This window comes from Grus americana, chromosome 3 (assembly GCF_028858705.1).
Source record: "Grus americana isolate bGruAme1 chromosome 3, bGruAme1.mat, whole genome shotgun sequence".
In the NCBI taxonomy this organism is placed as follows: Eukaryota; Metazoa; Chordata; class Aves; order Gruiformes; family Gruidae; genus Grus; species Grus americana.
The window spans coordinates 30,043,737-30,068,355 of NC_072854.1; the positions used below are offsets into that span (position 1 = coordinate 30,043,737).

Consider the following 24,619-nt stretch of genomic DNA (forward strand, 5'->3'; position numbering starts at 1 on the left):
AAAAAGAGTATGCTTTAATTTCAGAAAAGAAAATAAAAAGTTTAACTATTCAATGTCATGTCCAGAGTTAAAATAAATCTTACCAGTGAATCCTGGAGGACAAACACAACTGTAGTCTGCAACCAGGTCTAAACAAGTTGAATTGCTTTTACAGAAGCCATAAGTGCACTCATTAAAGTTGATTTCACAGTTCAGACCTTCATATCCTTGATTGGAAAAAAACAAAGAGCTATGTATTATTCAGCTATATCTGTGCCTTCTTTTTTAAAGCATGTCTTTGAGTCCTTTCTTCTAAAAAAATAGATTTTACAATTTACTTGTATAATGAAATTATCTTGAAGTCTTATAGAAAGATCTTTCTAAAAGCTTTTTTTGCTCTGTCATTAATAGGAAAATACATTTGACCATCAAATATACTTTAAAAGGAGCTAATAATTGAAAGAACAAATTTAGGATTCATTATTTTCATTAATCTAGTTGAACTTTTTGTTTAGCAGAGACTTAAGAATCTATACATCTTCTTCCATTTTGAGAACATTGCAGATGAAGATAAGTGATGCTGGGATTTGGGCATCTGATTATAGTTTTAAAAATCAACCTTCAAATAGTTACTTCTCTACTTTTTCACTATTTGTTTCTTGTGTCATAGTAACTTTTAGCAAGCTCAGAAGTCCAACAGTGTTTTTTTGTACTTGAAATTGCTGGAGAATCTCCACTCCAATATCTGACATTTTATGCTCTTGTAAATGTATTTTAATTCATCGTCATGCTACAAAATGACTATCATTAGTGCTGTCACAGGCAATGGCTGCAGGAAGACCATGACTAATGCTAAGCTATCAGCACCCTCAGTACAAGGCATATTCCCATAATTTCTCAAACTGACCATAGAACCAATTTCCACTGATCCTTAAGTCATAAAACTTTAGAATTACCCTTAGTTCATTAATAATGTATACAGTAACAGTTCTCATTTGCATTTAGAGTTTAATCAGACCCATGTCTCACAGGTAACAAGTAAGCCACAAAATTATCAATGTGGATGCCAAGTTTTATTTTTCTATAAGCTGGACAGACAGACAAAACAGCAGAACAATCTTTTCCAAGCTCAATTTTCAGCTGCCTTCAAATATCTGTTTTGGCTTCTAATTAAAGCTAACTAATGACAGAGGCGGTACTTATGAGAATTATTTCTAGCAATTTCATCTTTTGTGATGAGTTGCTGAACTGATCATCACCACTAGAATGCTTTTATTAATATATAAATACCTGAAATATTGTAAGCTATGAAATCAACTCACCATCAGTCCATACTTACCAAGTAGTAATATTTGAAGATTAAAATCAGACAAGTATAAGAAAGATTAAAAGGCAGAAACAAAGTACCAGGTTATAAATCACAACGTTGACTTTATTTTTAACTAAAAATCCAATTTAAAAAAACCATACAAATATTCTGAAGAAACCCATTTGTGAAAATATTTCAGAAAGACACTGTAATTTTAAATGTTTTAAAGCATTTTAGTTTTTCCTTTAACTACTTTTTTCTTGAAACCACTCATTTGTTCGTACACTTCTGATAACACTGAGCAATATGCATTTTTAAAGAAACAGACCAAAAGTGCTGAAAATCACATTATTTTTGTCTGTGAAAGTTTTAATAGATTTTTGTATTGAAGATATATTACAGTCATTATCATGGCAATTGTAATTTTCTTGCTATGCTCAGTCATAAAGCTGCAAGTTAGTACATCAGGATAAAATATTTTCTTTGTAAGTTTATTGATTACATTTTCTGTGGCTTTCACATACTGCTCATTTGTGTTTTCTCCATTCGTTCAGACTTTGCTAAAATCATGAGGTTCTATCTGAAAAAAGTATCACTTACAAGTATATCTATTTCCATTCTTAATGAGCATGCTTGTTCTATTGGGTGCCTTAGTGGACAAAGATGCAAATAAGACTTCAGAAAAGAATGAATAACTTTCATTGAATGGAAATTTTAACAATGGTTTTGAAGACTGTCAGGAAGATGTTTTGCAGACTGCAGGCAATTTTGAAAATTGTCAAAGATAATAAAAATAAATTATTTTGAACAACTTACCTTCGGGGCAAAAACAATCATAGCTGTTGACATCATTCTGACAGACAGCACCATTCAAGCAGGGAGCTGAATCACACTCATTCATTTCTATTTCACAGTACTGGCCTGAAAAACCTGAAAAAGAAGCAAAATAAGCTTTGAATTTTTTCATCTTTATGTGTGCTATTAACATGAAACTTTTATTCCAAATGTTGTTCTGTAATTAAACCCAAGAGGTGTTATGATCCATATTCCCCTGTAAAAGGAAACTGGAAGTCATAGCTTCTGTATTTTGTTTACAAAGAATTAAATTTCACTCATTTCTTATTCAATATTACAAATAGACATCTTTATTGCTGGAATAAAGCAATAAATTTAGTAGGAAGTACTACCAGAAAGAAAGAAGATATTCATAGCAGTATGCAAACAATGTATAGATTTTCAAGTGTTCTGCTTGCATTAGAGTCACTTTAGTATTTTATGATATCTTTTTTGAATTTTGCCATGTTAATCTGAGAGTACATCAGTTCTCTCTCATCCAATGTCTGGTGCTTCCTACTGTGGAGAGGAGCAGTAGAAAAATACAGAGTACAAATATATTGAGGTGTAACAAACACATGTCATATGAGTCAGGTCTTCAGCACGAGTGAAGTGCACAGCTTAATTACAATAGATGAGGATGCTGTCCATGTTGCTAAAACAAGGAAAGTAGACATCATTAAAACAAAAAAACATTAAAACAAAAAGTGTGAGGAGGAAGGAGCAGCAGAGAGGAGCTGTTATGGACTGACCACAGCCCACATTCCCCATCCCCTGCGCTGCTTGGGCTGGGGAGGAGGTAGAGCACTAGGGAATGAAGGGGTGAAGTTGAGCCTCAGGAGAAAAACAGGGATGGGGAAGATGTTGTTTTAATTTGTCTTTGTTTCTCACTAGGCAAACCTACATCAACTGGCAGTAAATTAAAGTGATTTTCCCCAATTTGAGTCTGTTTGACCTATGACAGTAACTAGTAAGTGATCTCCCTGTCTTTAGCTCAACCTGTAAGCTTTTTAATCTTTTCTTGTCCCATCTTCAGAGAACGGCTGGCTGGGGGATCTGACAGCCAGGCAAGGTCAACCCACCACATGTCTATAGCTTTGTTCTATGTTAATTCCAAATATCAACACTAATCTTCGTGAAACCATTAGTACATTCAGTTTGATTGGGAGGACAAAATAAATCTTATCTTTGTTGTTACTAAAATAAAAAAAAATAATAAATCCATATATATGAAAGTGTTCCTGTTGAATGTTTTTCTTCTTTTCTTCTGTTCAGTTTCTTCCCATGTACCTTAGCTTTATATTAGGTTCCCAGGATGTGAATTGTGAAAGATGTATAGTGAAATCATGTCACATATTGTTAAAAAGTTGTTTATTTATGTAAAGGAAAAAAAAAATCCCATTTTAAAAATTTTCTTTAAAAATTATTTTTAAAACCACCAAATAAAAATAAATCAATAAATTAAAACATTTGTTTATGTTAGGAAAGATAGATGATTTTACATCTTTCCTTCCTATTTTTACATCATCTTTAAAGTCCCTCAACCTTATCTCATTTAAAAAAGAAAAAAATTAAAAGCCTTCAGAATCATCCTGAAATGTCAATCTATGATGCATTTGTGAATACCAGAAAAAAAATAATTTGTATAGAGTTGATATTGTGTCAGCAAAATAACAACAAATGCAGATAAATAATGGAGTGTCCCAGTGCGATCAATGTGTGAGTTCTTTTCGCTCTTTCTGGCAGAATTTAATTATGAATTCTAATATACGACTGGGTTCTCACATAAGATAGAGAGCACAACCTGCACAGAATACAAGAGAATTCAAATATCAGGCACGCTTTTGAAGAATCTCCTTTTCAGTCTTGGCTTACACGTAAATTTTTAGAAGGCACCACACAATCATCAGTATTTGGATTACTCTGGATTATTTGGTATCATGTATTTCCCATTATCCTACCTAACTGTCAAAGAAAATGTCGATAATATGTAGTAGTTAATATAATGATGGTAGAATGTACAAATCATGCCGATTAATATAAGGTAAACTGTAATTCTCGTGTTCATTTCACAGATGTTATAGTTTACTATCATTGATTTTTGGTTAAGAACATATTATTTTTCTAAAAGGCTTTCTTTCTGAAGTGAAACATGTTTCCACTTGCAGATGTAATAAAAGAAAAACAAGCAGTGCTGTTTAGGTTGGAGCACTGTTAAAGTCAAACCAGGGAACTCCACACTGTCCCTTCCAGGTTAGTTTTTTGTCACTCTGTTGCATTGTGGAACTGGCCGCAATAACCTAGGATGTCCCCATTTGTCCAAAGTTCCAATTTTTATTTTTATTTTTTGATTTATTATTTTCCTACCACTTGGATATTTGATAACAGACATTTTTCCAAAAAGTGGAAGTATCGTAGAATTATTATACAACATTCAAGTCCTGAACTAAATTTGTCTAATTTGTTTTTCACTACGAATCAAGTTTCCTCATTAATTGGTTATCTTTACTCATACACATCTTTACTATATCCTTTACCGTATCCTTTTGATACTATATGATATTTTAAATGTAGCCTTTAAGCCCATATTCAAGATAAAAAGTAAACTAAGATCTGAAATATTTGGATGCAGCTGTGCTCCCAGGAAGAGCACAGCATGGGAGCAAGCTAAATATTGCACTAACCCTTCATGCAGGCTCAAATACACATCTATGTCCAGTTCATTTCAGTTGAGAGTAGGTGAGCTTTCTCACATCGAGCCCACCCTACGTGCATTGTTTCAATATCAAAATTACCAGCCTGGTTTTCTTTCTTGAAGATTAAAACCATACAGAAATATATTATTACTGCAGGGGCTACCAGTGTAGATACCTGTAACATGAATGTTTGGACGATCAAGGTTGCAGCGTGAAAAGTGCTGGTCAACTTTTTAATGCCCTCCTCACTAGCATGTTTGTTGGCAATGTCCTTGAACTAACTGCTCTTTCAGCAGCCTCATTCCTCAAATAGGTTCCTATCGTCATGGAGACAAAACTTTGTGTGTGACACCTCCTACAGAACCAGAAACTGGCATAATATGATGTTTCTGCCTCTCTCTTTGATCTACCACCTGGAATCAAGCGTGCTTGCTGTTCTTGTGTGTTATGATGTCGACCTTGTCACCATGGTCCGTCCTTAGCTCAAGAAGAAAACAGCTCATAGAGGTTTAACCTAATTGATCCTCGGTAAAGTTTTCCTGGGGACAGGGTCCACTGTCATTACATGCCTGTAGCCTCTGTCTTCACTATTCCTGCAGGTTTTCTTTAAATTAGACTTTCTTACATCGGTTAACTTTTTTTGTTGAATTGGGACTTTACTAATCATTGTCCAACTTATGATTACATAGTTGGTAATTTTGAAGGTTTTTTTTTTTTTTTGCATATTCCATATTGACCTACTTTTTATTCTTTTATGTAATTTATCAAAACTTCATATTCTTCCAGAAATAGAGCTTTGAATATCACAAACTTAAACTTGTTTAAACCACTTAAATCAGGAATTATATGTGACATGTTTGATGATCTAATTGCTGAGATAATTGCGTTTTAACACTTGGCCACTATCACTGGGCATTGTAAAGGAAACAAAAAAGAAACTCAAACCAACCAAATATCCCAGTCCATTTGTAGTCACAAGTGATTTCATATGTAAACACTAATGTTAGGAAGTGTGTGTCTCCAAACCCCTTCTAGTAATGATCACTATCTGGAAAGAAACACAACAGTCAGCAGGTGACCAATGTGTCTAGTTTCTACAAAACTGAAGATTGCTTAGGAAAGTTCCTCAGACTTCTTAGGATTATAGGCCACGAATGGGTCATTACATGAACAGTAACAACTCTGAAATTGTATTTTCTTTCCTGAAGTTTGTCTATTTTTCAAGAACAAAATAGCTACTGAAGAGCTTGTATATTTTTCAATTGGGGTAATTTGGCAAAAGAGCTATAGCCTATTCAGAACAGTCCGATTACGCTTTTGAGCAAGCTTTGAACTTACTAGACCTTACATGGATAGCATACAGGATAGCTACAGCAGGTCACACCACTTAATAGGATAGCTGCTCATATGAAGTGTCTATGCAAGTGGTAGAACAGAGGCTGAGCTCTATGCTGTGATAACACAGTTTGCTATCTACCTGGCTTAAAGATATCATGATCTCATAGACACACATTGCCACTTTTACTTCCAAGGCTAGTCCTACCCAATCTGACTCTCTTCCACTTGGGAACTCAGAATAGGGAACTTGCCTATTGGAAATCAAAAACCCTCATGATGTAAAGTGGTAGCTGATAGCAATTTTATCTGTGCAATGATAGAAACATGCTCAAGTACTCAGCCTACATATTTTATATGCAGTTCTGTATATGAAGAATTTTGCCTTAAAAAGAACTTTAAAAAAAAAAATTATAAAATTAGAATCAATTCACAAACTACTAGATGGGTGCTGTGGTTTCAAACTTCCAATGGAAAACAGGACCATATGAATTAGTTTTAAAATCTGTTTTACATGACCTACCTAACTTCCTAATGAGTGAACACATGTAAAACAAGTCTTCATATTTTAAACACAAACAATCATTTACCAATGTATTATGGGATTAAATATAATGAAAATGAAAAGCTGAGAGGCAAAATTAATTAATATAAATCCTTTATTATAAATTCTAGCAGACTACATACATGAATTGTCAGAAGTGCAGTTTTTCTTTAATATAGAATTATTTCTTTAATGTATTGTAAATTGGGAGCTTTGAAGAACATATCAGATTCCCAGGGAATTTACTAATTGTTTCACAGGACTCATCAAAGTTCCTAATTTAAAAGTCCAGAAGAGTGAGTTTGGAGGTGTATATAATGACAATTGTGACATGCTAAAATTTAATATTTTAAGTTTTGCTACAACATCAAGTTGGTGCTGCAGAAACTGCAAAACTCTGAGACCAGAGCCTTTCTCAAAGTAATAATGAGAACGTTGTTTCTTTCTTAAGCAGCAAATCTATAACTTCAAGGTTTTGTTATTTCTATCTGATTGCTCTGCAGATGCACAATTGGACATTCAGAAGGAGTTCTAACAAGATAACTCCTGCCAGCTTCAGATGATAGAGTAAATGTTCAAGAAGTTAGATTGTTAAAGACAGATGGGAACCTTTATTCACTCCTTTTTAGACATACAGCGTTCTCAGAAACCATTTAAAAAATCTTTTCTCAAGGGACTGGTAGAGAACAGATATCCAATACCTGATTTCTCAGGACTTTCTTGTTTTATAATATTGATAGGTAAAATGAAGCATTATTTCTTTAGCAAGTTTATGTTTAGTATCTTTTGCATTTCCTTCTGCATTTTCTATGAAGTTTGGCCTAAACCTCATTTTCCATATGGTATGCTTGAGATGAGGAGAATTGAAACTTTTGCCACTTTTATTCCCTTTAAGTTAAATATCATGAATTATTAACTAACAATTGTTACTGTCACAAATTCTTGCTGCTTTTCTTTCCTGCTAGGAGGAAGGTAAGAATTTCCTGATGTCATAGAGCAAAAGAGGAGGGATGGGAAACGAAGCTGTAATGAAGAGATATTCCTTTAATACAATGAGAGATAAAAAAATTCTTCAATATGTTAGCTGCTGTTATTAGCCACCAAAATGTCAAGTTACCATCACTTTTATTTCTTATAATAAAGAAACTTCATGATTTGGCCTCTTTGAACAATTCCATATGGAAAAGATGAGAGAACACTACTGTTCTGATAATTTCTCATCTTTCACGGTAGCACTAACCATCTTTTATCCTGTGTCCAACAAAGGGGGGGGGTCACCCAACTAAAAGAAAAAGAAATAGATATACCAACTTATTAGAAGTGCTCAGAAATGGAAGAAAAAAGGAAAGGTATTGAAGATTTCACAACATTTTTCTACAACGTGGCATTACATCTCAGAAAAAAAAGATTTTTTTCAGACTAACAAGAGACCCACACAAATTACAGGAAAAAAAAAAAAGTCTCACTTTCTGAGAAGCCATAGTTTGGAAAGCAATCCTGTTAAACTGTGATTGACAATTTTCTTCCCTTCAAAGGTATTCTTACCATCACTTCCATATAGTTCACAATAAGACATAGAGCTCAGTTTACCTCCAAAGATTAGGCAGCTGGGATCCCTTGTTAGATTTCTTTAAGTAAAGACTGAAAAGAAGACTGTCCGCTTCCCTCCGAATGGAGACAATACCAAAGACAAAGAAAGAATTAAAAATACCAGTCAGAAAAACAAAATGAGATTTTTCTTAGAAATACAATCTGAAGATTGTCATCTCTAGAATATCATCCCAGTATAAACAGACAATGGATTGGAATTGAGTTAGATATTCAGGCAGCTGGCAGATGTTATTGCTAAGCTGCTCTCAATCATCTTTGAAAGGTCATGGCGAACAGGAGAGTTGCCTGAGGACTGGTGGAAAGCCAGTATCACTCCACTCTTCAAAAGGGGCAGGAAGGATGACCCAGGAAACTACAGGTCAGCCAGCCTCACCTCCATCCCAGGAAAGAAACAACTCATTCTGGATGTCATCTCTAAGGATGTGGAGGAAAAAAAGTTTTTCAGGAATGGTCAACATGGATTCACCAACGGGAAATCATGCTTGACCAATCCGATAGCCTTCTATGATAGCATGACTGGCTGGATGAAGGGAGAGCAGTGGATGTTGTCTACCTTGACTTCAGCAAGGCTTTTGACACTGTCTCCCATAACATCCTCACAAGCAAGCTTAGGAAGTGTGGGTTGGATGAGAGGACAGCGGGGTGGGTTCAGAACTGGCTGAATGGCAGAGCTCAGAGGGTTGTGGTAAGCGGTGCAGAGTCTACTTGGAGGCCTGTAGTTAGTGGTGTGCCCCAAAGGTCAGTACTGGGTCTGGTCTTATTCCACACATTCATCAGTGACCTGGATGAGGGGACAGAGTGTACCCTCAGCAAGTTTGCTGGTGGTACCAAACTGGGAGGAGTGGCTGACACACCGGAAGGCTGCACTGCCAGTCAGGGAGATCTGGACAGGCTAGAGAGTTGGGCGAAGAGGAATCAAATGAAATTCAACAAAGGCAAGTGTAGGGTCCTGCACTTAGGGAGAAATAACCCCAAGCACCAGTACAAGTTAGAGGCTGACCTGCTGGGAAGCAGCGCTGCAGAGAAGGACCTGGGAGTCCTGGTGGACAACAAGTTCTCCATGAGCCAGCAATGTGCCCTTGTGGCCAAGAAGGCCAATGGTATCCTGGGGTGCATTAAGAAGAGTGTGGCCAGCAGGTCGAGGGAGGATCTCCTCCCCCTCTATGCTGCCCTGGTGAGACCAAATCTGGAGTGCTGCATCCAGTTCTGGGCTCCCCAGTTCAAGAAAGACAGGGAACTACTGGAGAGAGTCCAGCTGAGGGCTACAAGGATGACGAGGGGACTGGAACATCTCTCTTGTGACGAAAGGCTGAGAGAGCTGGGTCTGTTTAGTCTGAAGAAGAGAAGACTGAGAGGGGATCTGATCAATTTACCTAATTTACCTCTCTTATGTTTTAGTTTATTATTTAACTCCTTTACTTATTTTATTCTGTTCTTTATATACTAACTTAGGTCTGTATTCTCACCTGTTAACAGGCATTAGTCAAATGACCAAACTGTAACAGTAAGAATGTGGGGTTTTAATTTTTAATTTTGGATGAAGAACAGGGTTGCACTGATCACTCAACTGCGAAGGTCAAAATTCCTTCTCCACACACTTTAAATTTTGTATTGTGTGTTTAAAAATTTTACTCAGACTTTGCTTGCATAAAAGTATAAAAGGATGCCAAATCAAAGTAAAACTTCTTTATTTCTGTTAGGAATCTTAATTTCGATATGGATTTCCCTAGAGAATATTGGGAGAAAAAAGAAAAAGAGGGGTGGCTATTAGTCATTGTCACGTCCACAAACAGGAGGTGGTTGCAGCACATGGTCCTGCAGCCTCCTAGATGATCCATTTGATTAAACCTGCATTTATCTTAGTTAATCTTTGTATTACTACACTTGTAAAGTGAACAAAAGTATATTGTATAGGGTAATAGCTTATGAATTCACTACCTTATGATGTAATGGCATGTGGCAGGTTTATTTTGTATAGATCATGGTACTTGATATACAGAATCATAAGATAGCTAGATCGCATCACTAAAAATTGAACCACTTAAAAAACCCCTAAGTTTGATTCTGTCCTCACTTATGCCGTGGTAAATCAGAGCAATACAGCTGAAATTCAGTGCAGTTTCCTAATATTGCTGTGAAACTGGTGTATGTGTATTAAACCATGCCCTACGTTTCTTCAGACAGCATGGTGTTTCTGAGCCAAACACAATGTTTGAAAAATTCTAGGTTTTGGCAATATTTTCTTTCTTACAAAGTCCTAATACTGCTGTCCTTGGAACCTACAAAATAATAAGTGTATTAGGATGTGATAAAAGGATTTTAATAAGTAATTAAATCATATCAACATTTGTTTAATATAAAAAAAATTTTTTGAATACAATAAAATTTGTATTAAGTCAGAAGATTTCTTGGTAGTAGTACAGTGTATTAATTCTTCAGGGAAAAGATCCCTCTGAAACTTATATATCTAGATATATACACTTTTTTTTTTTTTTTTCCTTCTCTATATATCTACACTTCTTGGCCACTGCCTCACAGGCTTGAATCCCATTTTCCCAAATTTATAATGATTAACTCCATAGTAGCTGAGTCTGTGGCTGTCTGTTCTTGTATCAATGATGCAATTTTGTACAAACATCAAGGGACAAAGACGGAAACATTATCATCCAGGACATCCCAAAACACCATCCTTCTAAGGCATGGGGTCTGAGAGTTTGACCACCCTATGTTCAGAGCAGAAACTGTTTGCAAGCAGTGATAGCACCTTCCTAAAGGATTTTTCAGGTGAGGATTAGGAGGCAAAGAAATAGTGCGGCAGGAGAAAAATTGTGTTTGAGCACTACTTTTCTTCCAAGCGTTACTTTCTTCCTTGTTTCCTCTGCATCAGGGAGGAGCTACAAATTGGGAGGAAACAGGAGAATTCTCCCACTCACCCTGACTACTGCCTTCCAAGTCCCTGTTCTTTCAGACCTGTAGCTGTACTGCTGACCAGCAGAGACATGCCAAATCATCAAGGACATTTGAGGAAAGAAGGCAGTAAAGAGATGACTATGATGCAATGTTAAGGGAAGGTAGGAATGAGGACAAATTATTTCAAGTAAACAGTATCCTGCCCTGTTTAATGTATCACACACCTGGTTCCTCCAGTTGCCTACCACAGTCAGCTTCCTTTTTAGCTTCTGCCTTATTTCTCTGTTTTATTAAGATGTTACTCTTAAATGACCTATTCAATGGCTTTTTCCCTCTAAATAACCTGCCTTTAATCCATCTTTAAGGATTCTTTAAATCATTCTTTAAATGTGGCTCATAAAAGTAACTGAAGTCTATGCTGGCAACAGTTTTCCTCTATAGACTGTCTTGTAGAGGAGAATGAATAGATGGAAATAATTTTGCAGAAATACATCACAATGTAAAAAATAATTTTGCTTTCAGGTGAAATTATTGAACATGTGAAATTGTTTTATGGATTATGTTGTGTGATTAGAGACTCGTCTCCACAGACGCAAAGGAGCACAGAGATACGATGGCAGGCGGGGGCACCCCAGTCGGGGACACCAACCCCCACCTTAGCTGCCCCCCAATCTGTCCCAGGGTAACCTCAGCCCCAGGGGACAGGGGAGACCCCGCACCAGGAGTCAGCAGGGGCAGCACCTCAGGCACCTCACAGACTGCGGGGGTCACTGCTCAAGGGTCCAGGGCTCATTGTGGGGTGCAGGGGAAGAGCATTTGGAGATTGTACAAGACTAGTTATGGGATGTTCAGAGGAGGAAGTAGTGCAGGAAAATAGAGGGATAAGGGTATAAAAAGTGCTGGTGACCTGTAAACAGGTTCTGGTCAGTGTGTGTGTCTGACCATGTCCTGTGCCTGACTGGTCTTTTCCTCTTACTAAACTCCATTTCTAACTAATTTCCTGGGTGAGGCACTCTCTATTCTGTGCCTGTGTGTGTGGGGGGGGGTATCTGAGTGCCAGCAATGGGAGCAGGACCATGGGTCAGAGGGGCTGTGTGTCTGGGGATCAGCCACTGGAGAGACCGGGGTGCATACACTTGGTGTGGGTGCTTATGTCAGAGTGTGCAAACATCAGACTGGAGTACTCAGCGAGCAGGATAACAGAGTTGGGAGCCAGGTGTTGGGGCTGCCCTAATTCTAGACTGGATACTGGAGTGACCAGAAGGTCTGTGAGTTGGCTACTGGCAGGACCAGGAGGTCCAAGTGAGTGATTGAGGAGACTGTGAGATCTGCAGGCCAGCTCCTGATGAGGCCATGGGTCTGGGCCAGCTACTGGAGAGATGCGTTTGCATGTGTCTGTGTCACTGGGACACCAAGGGATCCTGGAGCCAGCTGCTGGGTAGTCTAAAGCCAGTTAGTGGAGGCACCCATGGGGGGTGTGTGTGTGGTGTGTGTGTGGTGTGCGTGTGTGTGTCTGAGCATTTGTCTGTGTGTGTATAGGTCTGACTGCCAGCAGCTGCCGTGGTGTGTAGCCTTGGGCTCTTCTGCTCAGGTGCCAGCAGCAGGGGAGAGTGGGATCTAGGGGAGGCTACTCGATAGACTGGGTGTCTGAGCCCAGCTGCTGGGCGGGGATCCATGTTGGATGTATGTACATACATGTATATATATTTTCCCCTAACTAACTTTAATCCTGGTTGGCCAGAGAAAGGAATCGGATGAGGCTGTTGGTGCTGTTTGTGTTTGTGCAAGTGCTATGCTCCCTGTCCGTGTTGGTCTGTGTGGCTGGCCGTGAGTATACATATGTATGTACTGTATTTGTGTGTGCGTGTGCGTGTGCCTGTTGGGAAAACCCTCCCAGCCTCGCTACTGGTTGGACCTGGGAGCGTGGGACTGCAGCAGTGTCCCCATTGTCGGGCTAATGGCTTCAGCAGCTCATAACAGATCAGACCTCTCTCCTTAAGAAATAGTGATTTGTTCTAAATTTCAGCCCTTTTCAGCAAACCACAACAGCACAAGATCTGTGTTCTTGGACATAGAAATGGATATTCTCGAATAAGCTTTGAGCCACTCACACTTTAACTTAGCTCATATTCCACTTTGTGACGATTTCAAGTATATGGCTGCATGGCTAAAGCTGGAAGCAGTGGAAGGCATTAAACTGCCTTACTGTTTTGCCTAGAAACACGGAGCCAGAAATTTTGTCTGGCAGATCTACAAAACAACAAAAAAATTAAATTAGCTTTCACTGTGGGAAAACAGGGCAGAGCTAACCCACTTGCTCCTAATTTACATATGCCAGATGAAGACAAGATAAATTGGTATTCTCATAAATAGCAACCAAAGGTGCAAGATTTAATCTGAAGTAAAACGAAGTGTTCTAAAGGGCCTATAGTGTGAATTGACACCTACATATTTTCATTTGTTTTGATGATACTCAACACTGAAGAAACTTGAAAAAAAAAAAAGCAAAATACTAAAAGCCCTGAAATGAGCTGATACTTTATACATTTAAAATGTAAAATGTAGAGCAGAAGAAAATACAAATAAAAAGCTGTTTTGCATGTAAATGTGTTAAAAATCTACAGGACAAATTCCTTTTGCCTGTGGTTTTTAGCATTTTGATCTTCAGGGAAACAAAAGTGGTTAGGCATAGCTGCCAACCTACCTTAATGTAGTTTTTTACAGGCCATTTTTTAAAGTTTTAACTATTTAGAATTGCTTTCTCCTAGCAGTTCCATCCTTGTGAAAATGTTAGCTTCTGACACCTCCCTAAAGTTAACTTAGAACTAGCTAACTAGGTGGAAACTAATTCGGATTGAATATCTAGTTATCTGTAATCTGGCCCAAACAACTGTTTGTTGGGTTTTTTGTTTGTTTGGGGGTTTTGTTTGTTTTGTTTTGTTTTTTTGTCTGGTTGGGTGTTTTTTCCTAAAAGGACAGAAAATTAACAAGTGCACAGAAAAGCACCTCATTCTTAAAAAATGGAAAAAAAGGCTTTTCAATACTACTCTCCTCTTTCCTAGCATTCCCTATTTCAGAAATTATCTCCTGAAAACACCACTTTGTAGGGAGCTTCTTAACAGAGATACTGACAAGTGTATTACTCAGGTAATTTTTTAAATAAATCATTAACATTCTTCTAGTTTTTGTTAATAGTGTGAAAATGTTTTAGGAACTACTGCTGCCCTTTTAGAATCAGAACCCCCCCCCCACACACATTTTGATCCTACCATCAGCAACAGTCCTACCATTGGAGAGAGTCTGAAATCGGAGGAAATCATAGTGACTCAAGAGCTGCCAGTCCTCAACATGTCTTGCTGGGATGTTGCAACAGTTCCCTGTGACAAGTCATGGCAGGGACACCCTTTCTCAGGAGGGATGTAAATGTCCAGCATCTGTTCTTGACATTCTGAGGATATTTGTTACAGGAGGACTATTAGGCAAGGGGAAATATAGGCACAAATACAGAACTGCAGAGAGCAGAGACTGGGTTTTAAAGGTTTTCGTTATATAGTTCACTTCATGTTGTTGCAGCTGTTCAGAGCTGCCTTTGGTATATTACAAACTGAAGGACTGGGAGGGAAGAAATTAAAGGCATGAGTTGAATCTGTCTTTAATAGAATTGTTTGGTGTACACAGTGTGAATTATCCACTCTGAAAGATTTGAAAGGAAAACATATTGATAGATTTTTATTTCTTTGTCTCTTTCTTGTCACATCTTTAAGAGAATTTTTCCTGCAGACAGAAAACAATATAAATGTAATTTCTATTTATATTAATTGGTTTCTACTGAAATAGATTATTCATTTTCAATATAATATCATATACTTTGATTATGTTTATTTCTTGCTGATCAGAATGCTGACAAATGACACCTCTTCCACAAACATCAATTAGCTAGCTATCCTTGTGTGCTGCAAGAACATGAGGAAGACTAAGCTTCATTGGCATTATTTTAAAATCAAGAATGAGTTAAGAAAGGTGGTTTTAACTATGTTATAATCCACATATTCACACTTAATTACCTGCTTATAATAAAATTAAGGTAGACAAGAAAATAGAAGAAATTAGTCAATTAAAATAAAATATATCTGCATGCTTGTAATTGTACCAGCTTGATATGATTTTAAGTGGGATATCATACAAGTTTCACTACTTCCATACACATGAAAATACAAAAAGAAATTGATGTGACTGTAAACATAGAATGTAAAATTATTGCTAGTGTGAGAGTACACTGTGCTGTGTGAGGGAAAATAGTATGTTTGTTTTTATTTAGCTTTTCCTTTCTTCCCACTTGTAAAGGCTGCAGAAATGAAGCATGCAGCTTTGTGATGTGAATATATCCACACCAGTGCTTTGCTGTACAACTATGTCAACAAAGTCTTTCAAGAGTACACTGAGCCTACGATTTCACAGTCAAAATCAAAGAATCACAGAAAGGTTGAGGTTATAAGGGAACTCTGGAAGTAATCTGATCCAAACCTTCTGCTCAGAGTGACCTAGGTCCAGTTGCCCAGGATCATGTCCAGACAGCTTTTGAGTATCTCCAAGGATGGAGACTCCACAACCTCCCTGGGCAACCTGGGTCAGTGCTCAGTCACCCTCACAGTAAAAGTGTTTCCTGATGTTGAGGGAACCTCCTCTGTTTCAGTTTGTGCCCATGGCCTTTGGTCCTGCCACTGGGCACCACTGAAAAGAGCCTGGCTCTGTCTTTGCACCCTCCCTTCAGGTATTTATATAGACTGATGAGATCTTCCTTGAGCCTTTTCTTCTCCAGGCTGAACGACCCCAACTCTCAGCTTTTCCTCACAGGAGAGGTGCTCCAGTCCCTTAATCATCTCTGTGGCCCTTTATTGCGCTTTCTCCAGTAGTTCCACGTTTCTCTTGTACTGGAGAGCCCAGAACTGGACATAGTACTCCAGGAGTGGCCTTACCAGTGCTGAGTAGTCAACATGATGTTTCTGTACCAAAAACCCCCACAAAACCATAAGTCACGAATAGGAAGAAGACAGAATCTGCAAGCACAAAACCAAAGTAACTTTTCATTCAGATTACCTGCTTTAGGGAATCAAACATAATTTTCTTTCTTGCAGTGGTTATAAGTTTATTGCAGTATTTTAAAGGAGGCTTTTTAGTGTTGTGGAACATCAACACTGCAGTAGCAATGACCATATTGTATTAAGTAAGTTATAAAATAGAACTTAATTTATTCAAATATCACATGTACCAGTGGCACTGGCAGTAAATACCAGCTGTTTATTGGTTCATATGCAGATGCAGAATACATATTTCCTTTCCCTCCTCATATATACTGCTATAACATTTACCTTGCCTCTCCAAACTTTTGTCCTCCACCCTCTTATCCCATAGGATGACTTTGGCAACACTATCACGATGCTCTAGGAACTAGGAAACAATTCTGTTCCTTCTGGTGGGTTGAGCCTGGCTGGGGGCCAGGTGCCCACCAGAGCCGCTCTCTCACTCCCCTCATTCACCAGACAGGGGAGAAAAGGCATAACGAAATGCTTGTAGGTCGAGATAAGGACAGGGAGAGATCACTCACTAATTGTTGTCACGAGCAAAACAGACTGAACTTAGAGAGGGAATTCATCTAATTTATTACTAGGCAAAACAGAGTAGAGGAATGAGAAAATAAAATCAACTCTTAAAACACTTCCCCCCACCCCTCCCATCTTCCCGGGCTCAACTTCACTCCCGGCTTCAACCTTCCCCCCTCAGCAGCACAGGGGGCCGGGGAGTGGGGGTTACGGTCAGTTCATCACACGTTGTCTCTGCTGCTTCTTCATCCTCAGGGGGAGGACTCCTCTCATCGTTCCCCTGCTCCAGCATGGAGTCCCTCTCACGGGGTGCAGACCTTCAGGAGCAAACTGCTCCAGCGTGGGGTCCCCCACAGGGTCACAAGTCGTGCCAGCAAACCTGCCCTGGTGTGGGCTCCCCTCTTCACGGGTCCACCGGTCCGGCCTGGAACTTGCTCCAGCGTGGGCTTCCCAAGGGCCACAGCCTCCTTCAGGTGCCTCCACCTGCTCCGGCGTGGGGTCCTCCTGGCACGGGCTGCAGGTGGAATCTCTACACCCCCTCATCCTTCCTCCATGGGCTGCAGGGGGACAGCCTGCTTCACCATGGCCTTCACCACGGGCTGCAGGGGGATCTCTGCTCTGGTGTCTGGAGCTCCTCCTCCCCCTCCTTCTGCACTGACCTTGGTGTCTGCAGAGTTTCTTACATCTTCTCACTCCTCTCTCCAGCTGCAAAAGCTCTCTCTCTGTTTTTTTCCTTCTTAAATATGTTATCACAGAGGCGCTGATTGGCTTGGCCTTGGCCAGCGGCGGGCCCGTCTGAGAGCTGGCTGGCATTGGCTCTATCAGACACAGGGGGAGCTTCTAGCAGCTTCTCACAGAAGCCATCCCTGTAGCCCCCCCACTACCAAAACCTTGCCACGCAAACCCAACACATCCTTCATCCATCCAACTCCTCTCTCCATCAGCCAATGATAAATGCTTTCAAAGAGATACCTGCTCCATGAATAAATATTGCCATGCAGTCCAGTGAAAAGGCATATGTCCCATAAGTAAATATTTTCATGCAGTTGAGAGCATATTTATGGGAGTCTTTTATGTAAAAATATATTGATGTAATTTGTGGCTTAATTTATAATACTCCTATAATATAATATATATAAATGTATAGCATAGTATAGTATGGTATGGTATGATATAGTATAAAACACACTGTAATTCAGAGCTTGATCATGAAATAGTGGGTTTGTATTAGCATAAAAAGTAGGTAAACAAATTATGATCTGCATAAATATTTTAAAATTGCCTTCCCTGAGTGGCAAATAGCTATTGTCAGAGCATGTAACAGGTGATGCAGCTGCTACACAACTTTTCTCTACACTGAAAACTTAAGAGTAAAATATGTCTGAAAGACGAATTAAAAATATTAAATTAGGTTACTTCAATTATTGCAAGGAAGGAATTGCTAACTGACACTTTCTGGGGCTGCAGGTCTGGAAAAATATAGCATAATTATTTACTAAGGATATAGTTTCTTTTTTATTTTCTTTTTTTGCCAGCACACTCCTACACCAAAGTAATTAGTTTCAGCTGTCAGACTTTATACCTCTTTATTTAGACTTCATCCTCATCTGGAGATGAGATCTCTGTTTCCACTGGTACTAGCCTGTATTGAGTTTGCATGGCAAAGTTTCGGTAGCAGGGAGTCTACAGGGGTGGCTTCTGCAAGAAGCTGCTAGAATGCCGACCGGCTTCAAGATGGACCCGCCACTGGCCAAGGCCGAGCCCATCAGTGACGGTGGTAGCACCTCTGGTATAACAGAGTTAAGAAGGGGGCAAAAATGCTGCACAACAGCAGCCAGGAGAGAGAAGTGAGAATATCTGAGAGGAACAACCCTGCACACACCAAGGTCAGTAAAGAAGAAGGGGAGGAGGTGCTCCAGGCACCCGAGCAGAGATTCCCCTGCAGCCCATGGAGAAGACCATGGTGAGACAGGCTGTCCCCCTGCAGCCCATGGAGGAAGGATGAGGGCATGTAGAGATTCCACCTGCAGCCCGTGGAGGACCCCATGCTGGAGCAGGTGGAGACAACTGAAGGAGGCTGTGACCCTGTGGAGAGCCCATGCTGGAGCAGGCTCCAGGCAGGACCTGTTGACCCATGGACAGAGAAGCCCATGCCAGAGCAGGTTTGCTGGCAGGACTTGTGACCCCGTGGGGGACCCCATGCTGGAGCAGTCTGCTCCTGAAGGTCTGCACCCCATGGAAGGGACACATGCTGGAACAGTTTATGAAGCATTGCAGCCTGCGGGAAGGACTCATGTTGGAGAAGTTCATGGAGGACTGTCTCCTGTGGGAGGGACCCCACACTGGAGCAGGGGAAGAGTGCGAGGAGTCCTCCCTCTGAGGAGGAAGGAGCAGCAGAGACAACATGTGATGAACTGACCACAACCCCCATTCCCCGTCCCCCTGTGCCGTTGCAGGGAGGAGGTAGAGCAAATCGTGACCTAAGTTGAGCCTGGAAAAAAAGGAGGGTTGGGGGGAAGGTGTTGTCTTTTAAGATTTGGTTTTATTTTCTCATTACTTCACTCTGATTTTATTGGTAATAAATTAAAATAATTTTCCTGCGTTGAGTCTGTTTTACCCATGATGGTAGTTGGTGAAGTGATCTCTCCCTGTCCTTATCTTGACCCACGAGCCTTGAGTTATAGTCTCTCTCCCCTGTCCAGCTGAGGAGGGGAGTGATAGAGCAGCTGTGGTGGGCACCTGGTGTCTAGCCATGATCAACCCACCACATAGCCATCATTTTCTCAGCTAATGGAAAGGTAAAGTCAAGAAAAGGAAAAAGATTCACTAGGAAGCAATTTTGTGAGAGCAACGTTGCTTGCAAGAGTCTTTTACGTACACGAAGTTGTTTAAAAAATAGTCATTGTAGATATTCTGTAAACACATATATGCAGTCAGCTGACTCATAACCGTGTTTCATATGTCAAAACCTCAGCATTATTTTGTTTTTCACAGACTAATGTTAAGGAAAAATCATAAAAGGAAAAAATATTTTCAGTGTGTCATAAATAATCCAAGAAACTGTGGGTCAAATCTAAAAAATGCAGTTGTTCCAATAGAAAAAAAATGGAATGAAGATATGTTTCTAATATTTGATATTTCAGAATGATAATTCCACCTAAAAAATAGGTCTGAATAATTCCTTCTCATTCTTAGCAGAAAGGCCACAACCACAGAAAAAGTAATCTGCATTATGAGTATGTCAGAGAAATGAGAGAGTTCCTGAGCCCTATAGGCATTCTGCTTAACAAGAACTCCCTGGATGCTTAAATCTATTAGATCATGTCCTTACTCACTAAAGACAAGAAATCTTTGCTATTAAATTTTGTTTTTAATAATGCACCTATTTGTAAAATAGGAAACAATATAGATCTATCTTTTGTATAACTCCATTAGTTTCTACAAAATTATACTAATACAACTGTGGTCTAGGATCAACTTCATGGGAGTTTGAATTCAGAGACTTTACATCAAAGTAATAGGTTTATGAAGTGGTAAGAGTCCCAGACATTTTCCAGAGATGAAAGCATAAAACTGAAAAATATTTTATGTTACAGTCTTTAAAGTCTCAAGTCTTAAAATGTCAAACTAAGCCAGATACTGAAGTAGGTTATATGTGCGTCTTTTGCACACAGGTTGTGCGCTGAAAAATAAGGTGCATTTGGAAACTGAAATGTCTACATGTCCAGCAATGAAGTGTGAACTCTCCTTGTTGAGATCACGTTTTTTTTGTCTTGGTTCCAAAGCAAGATCATTGCTTTATTAAAAGCCTCCTCTGAGAACAAAGGAACAACCATTCAATCCACAGAACTGGTTGGACAGAAAGCCAGAAGAATGGCACAGTATTTTCTACTTCAAATGCATATTGGCAAAATATAGGAAGGCTCTCATTAGAGGAAAGCACTGCTTTTTAAGAAGATGTAAGAAAGAAGTTTCTTACATTGAGAACATTCACTGGAACAACCTCCCCAGGGACATGGTAGAGGCCTCATCACTGGAGGTTTTCAAGATGTGACTGGACAGGTTGCTAGATAATCTCATCATGAAAGGTTGGACCAATGATCTTTTGAGGTCCCTTCCAACCTAGGTTGTTCTATGATTCTATAACAAAAAAGTATGTAAAGAAGGATAGTAAATGACCAGGGAAATAGAGAGTCTGTCACACAACAGAGGACTCCAAAAGTTTAGATTGTCTAGTGTAGCAAAATGTAGGCTGAAAGGAGATACGAGTGTTTCTCCTAAATCTGTCAATGAGAAAAATCACTAAAAAAGATGAACAACTATTTAAGTTAAAGTATCAGAGGTACAAAGTGATATTGATTTCTCACAAACAAATTTAAATTACATAGTAGGAAACTTTAATCAGCAGAGAGCAGTGAGATTCTGGAATAATCTTCCAGCTGGAATGGTTAGGATGAAAGATCACTGACTCTGAAAAGTATTTTTTACATTAATAGTTGCAGAAAGTCAAAACTTTATTAGTGTAGGAAAACAGTTTGTGAGAAGGGTGGTTATCATCACCAGAGACTGGAATTATTAGTTCAGAAAGTCCCTTGTACTCAGGCATTGTTGATTTTTTAAAATTTGTTTTTGTTTTATTTTAACAATGTTCAACTAAATAAATGTTTTTTCTGAAAAGTCTGGGAGTATAACCAGCATGAAAATTATAGTAGTATAGAATCATAGAATCATGGAATCTTTAACGTTGGAAAAGACGTCCATGATCATCAAGTCCAACCATCAACCCAACACCACCATGTCTACTAAACCATGTCCCAAATTGCCACATCTACATATTATTTGAACACCCTCAGGAATGGTGACTCCACCACCTCTCTAGGCAGCCTGTTGCAATGTCTGACCACACTTTTGGTGAAGAAATTTTTCCTAATATCCAATCTAAACCTCCCCTGACGCAACTTGAGACCATTTCCTCCTGTTCTTTCACTAGATACTTGGGAGAAGAGACCAACACCCACCTCACTACAACCTCCTTTCAGGTAGTTGTAGAGAGCAATAAGGTCTCCCCTCAGCCTCCTCTTCTCCAGGCTAAACAACCCCAGTTCCCTCAGCTGCTCCTCATAAGACTTGTGCTCCAGTCCCTTTACCAGTTTCATTGCCCTTCTCTGGACACGCTCCAGCACCTCGATGTCCTTCTTGTAGTGTGGGATCAAAAACTGAACACAGTATTTGAGGTGCAGCCTCACCACAGCTGAGTACAGGGGCAGTACTACAGTAGTAGTAGTAGTAGTAGTAGTAGTAGTAGTAATAATAACAACAACAACAACAACAACAACAACAACAACAACAGAGTGGTTCAACAATTTGACAACAAGTAAATTGGGAAATTGATCTGGTCACTAAGGTCTGGTTTGCTGCTTTTCTTTTTCTTTCTTTTTCTTTTTCTTTTTCAAAATGGTGGGTTATCAAATTTGGATTGCAAGTGAAAACACGACATATCTCTATATGTTTGTGCTATTTATCATTTCTTTTCTTCAGAGACCTCCATGCCAACTTCAGTGGTGCAGCTGCTTGACAAAAAGATACAGGATTCAGTTGTCTAGATGTAGCTTCCTTCTGCTATTTGAGATGTTCTGGGGTGTTAAAGATATGTGCAAAGGATAGATGTCTTGGGGAGTCTTGGGGTCCAAAATGTTACTAGATACTTATATTCAGGCAACTGAATCTCCCCTTTGGAGCACCTGTGTAAATGTAAATTTAACACACTGTCAATCTTTTGACAGAATCATTAACTTAGTTTGGAAGAATCCCTGGACGTCACTGTGTCCAGACTTCTGCTCAAAGCAGATCCAATTAGATCAGTTCGCTCGGGACTTGGCTCAGTCAAACTTTGAGTATATCCAAGCGTATTGATTCCACAACTACCCTGGGAAACCTGGCCAAGTTTTCAACCATCCTCATGTAAAAAAAAAATAAAAAAATAAAAAATCTAATAATCATTTAGAGATTGGAGAGGTCTGTTGCCTCTTCTCCAATCATTGACCCCTTCTGAGAAGACTCTGGCTCTGCCTTCTGTATAGCCTTCCATTAGGTACTTGTAGACAGCAATAAAATCGCCCTTACTCTTTTTCTCTTAAGGTTGAACAGACCCAGTTCTCTCAGTCTCTTCATGTACAACCTGCATCAGTCCCTTAAACATCTTGCTGGGTCTCTGTTGGACTCATTCTACTATGTCACTGTCTTGTATTGGGGACCAAATATAACACCACAGTCAGGGAAACAAAACTTATTTCCTCATTCACTAATCTTATTAAATTACCTAAAAGAATATTATTTGTTTCAGATTAAAATGCATCCAAAATATTACATGAAGGTAAAAAATAGATTTGCTACTGGCACTTGCTATATATTTATGTATTCATTAGATCTTTTCATAGAAGTACTCATCATCTCTCATGAGCTTTTTAATCTGTGTAAATGAATTGTGATAGTATTGGGTATTAATGAAAGGATATAGAATTGCTTACATGATAATTTTCAGATGATAGCACACCAGCTTTCTATTAACAACATATATCAGCAGCCTGAATGTGATAGAAGAAAATATTTTTTCCAAAAATCAAGATTACACTTATGATTGAATTAGCACTGCACCAAGTATTATTCATAGAATCATAGAATCATAGAATTGTTTTGGTTAGAAAAGACCTTTTAGATCATAAAGTCCAACTGTTAACCTAGCACTGCCTAGTCCAACCACTAAACCATGTCCCTAAGCACCACATCTACACGTGTTTTAAATCCCTCCAGGGATGGTGACTCAACCACTTCCCTGGGCAGCCTGTTCCAGTGTTTGACAATCCTTTCAGTGAAGACATTTTTCCTAATATCCAATCTAAACCTCCCCTGGCTCAACTTGAGGCCATTTCCTCTTGTCCTGGTAGAAGGCAAGAGTCTTGTCTAATAAGTCTAATAAGAAGTCTCCTCAATTGTTAGAATCCAGGAAAAAGCAGAGAAAGTAGCTATTACCTCTTAATCTAAAATTTTAACTAATCCTGTAAACAAAAGACATCCATAGTATTCTGAAATTTAACTGACACTTAAGAATATTGGAGTGTTTGTGTAGGAACATCTACTCTTGAGTTAAATGTGCATACTGTAAGCAAAAAGAAATTATGCAGCTTCAGATTATAATGGATTTGCATAGAGAGGAAGAGAGAGAGTACAGGAAATCACACTGGCAACATTAATTCTGGCTTTTCCAGATTTTGAAACCTTAATCATTCTTTTAATACATTTTGTGGGTATATATATATAACAGGCGCATTCAAGTATTAACAAGGAAAGAATAAATGCAAGGGTTACTATATGGGGCAAACTATTCTGCTTCTACAAGATTCCACTGACCTTCATAAGATGAATTTTTCCAGCTGAGGGTGTCCCCAACAAACATACTTAACTCTTTGGTTACAGTACTAATCTAAAACAAATGAATGGAATACTGGAAATTAATCTAGATGCATTAAAACCAGAATCTCATCTCCCAGATGTTTCAGTTTTCTAAATCTGCATCCAGATTATTTGTTTTACATGTCTGGCTGTTCAGGGTTAAGCCATTACTAACTCCCTGGGGTTGGTAATGGGGAGGACATCCATAACTTAGCTATCTTCTCTTCTGCAAGCCACCCTGCATCCCTATGGGATTTTATGTCATATTTTTATTTTTTAAGCACTCAGTGGTCTGAGCCTAGGATACCAAAGTATCAGAAAACTTCAGAACAAGGAGAGAACAGACACATTA

General features: G+C 38.9%; 1 protein-coding gene across 1 annotated transcript in view; it reads right to left on the reverse strand.

The window, feature by feature from the left end:
- The window catches only part of EYS (eyes shut homolog), a 916,770-nt gene that overhangs the window by 653,069 nt on the left and 239,082 nt on the right, over window positions 1–24,619 (reverse strand). The window contains exons 12-13 of the mRNA XM_054819879.1: window positions 2,105–2,218; window positions 84–206 (exon numbers count right to left, since the gene is read on the reverse strand). Coding sequence (XP_054675854.1) covers window positions 84–206; window positions 2,105–2,218 — 237 coding nt within the window. The remainder of the gene's footprint in view (window positions 1–83; window positions 207–2,104; window positions 2,219–24,619) is intronic.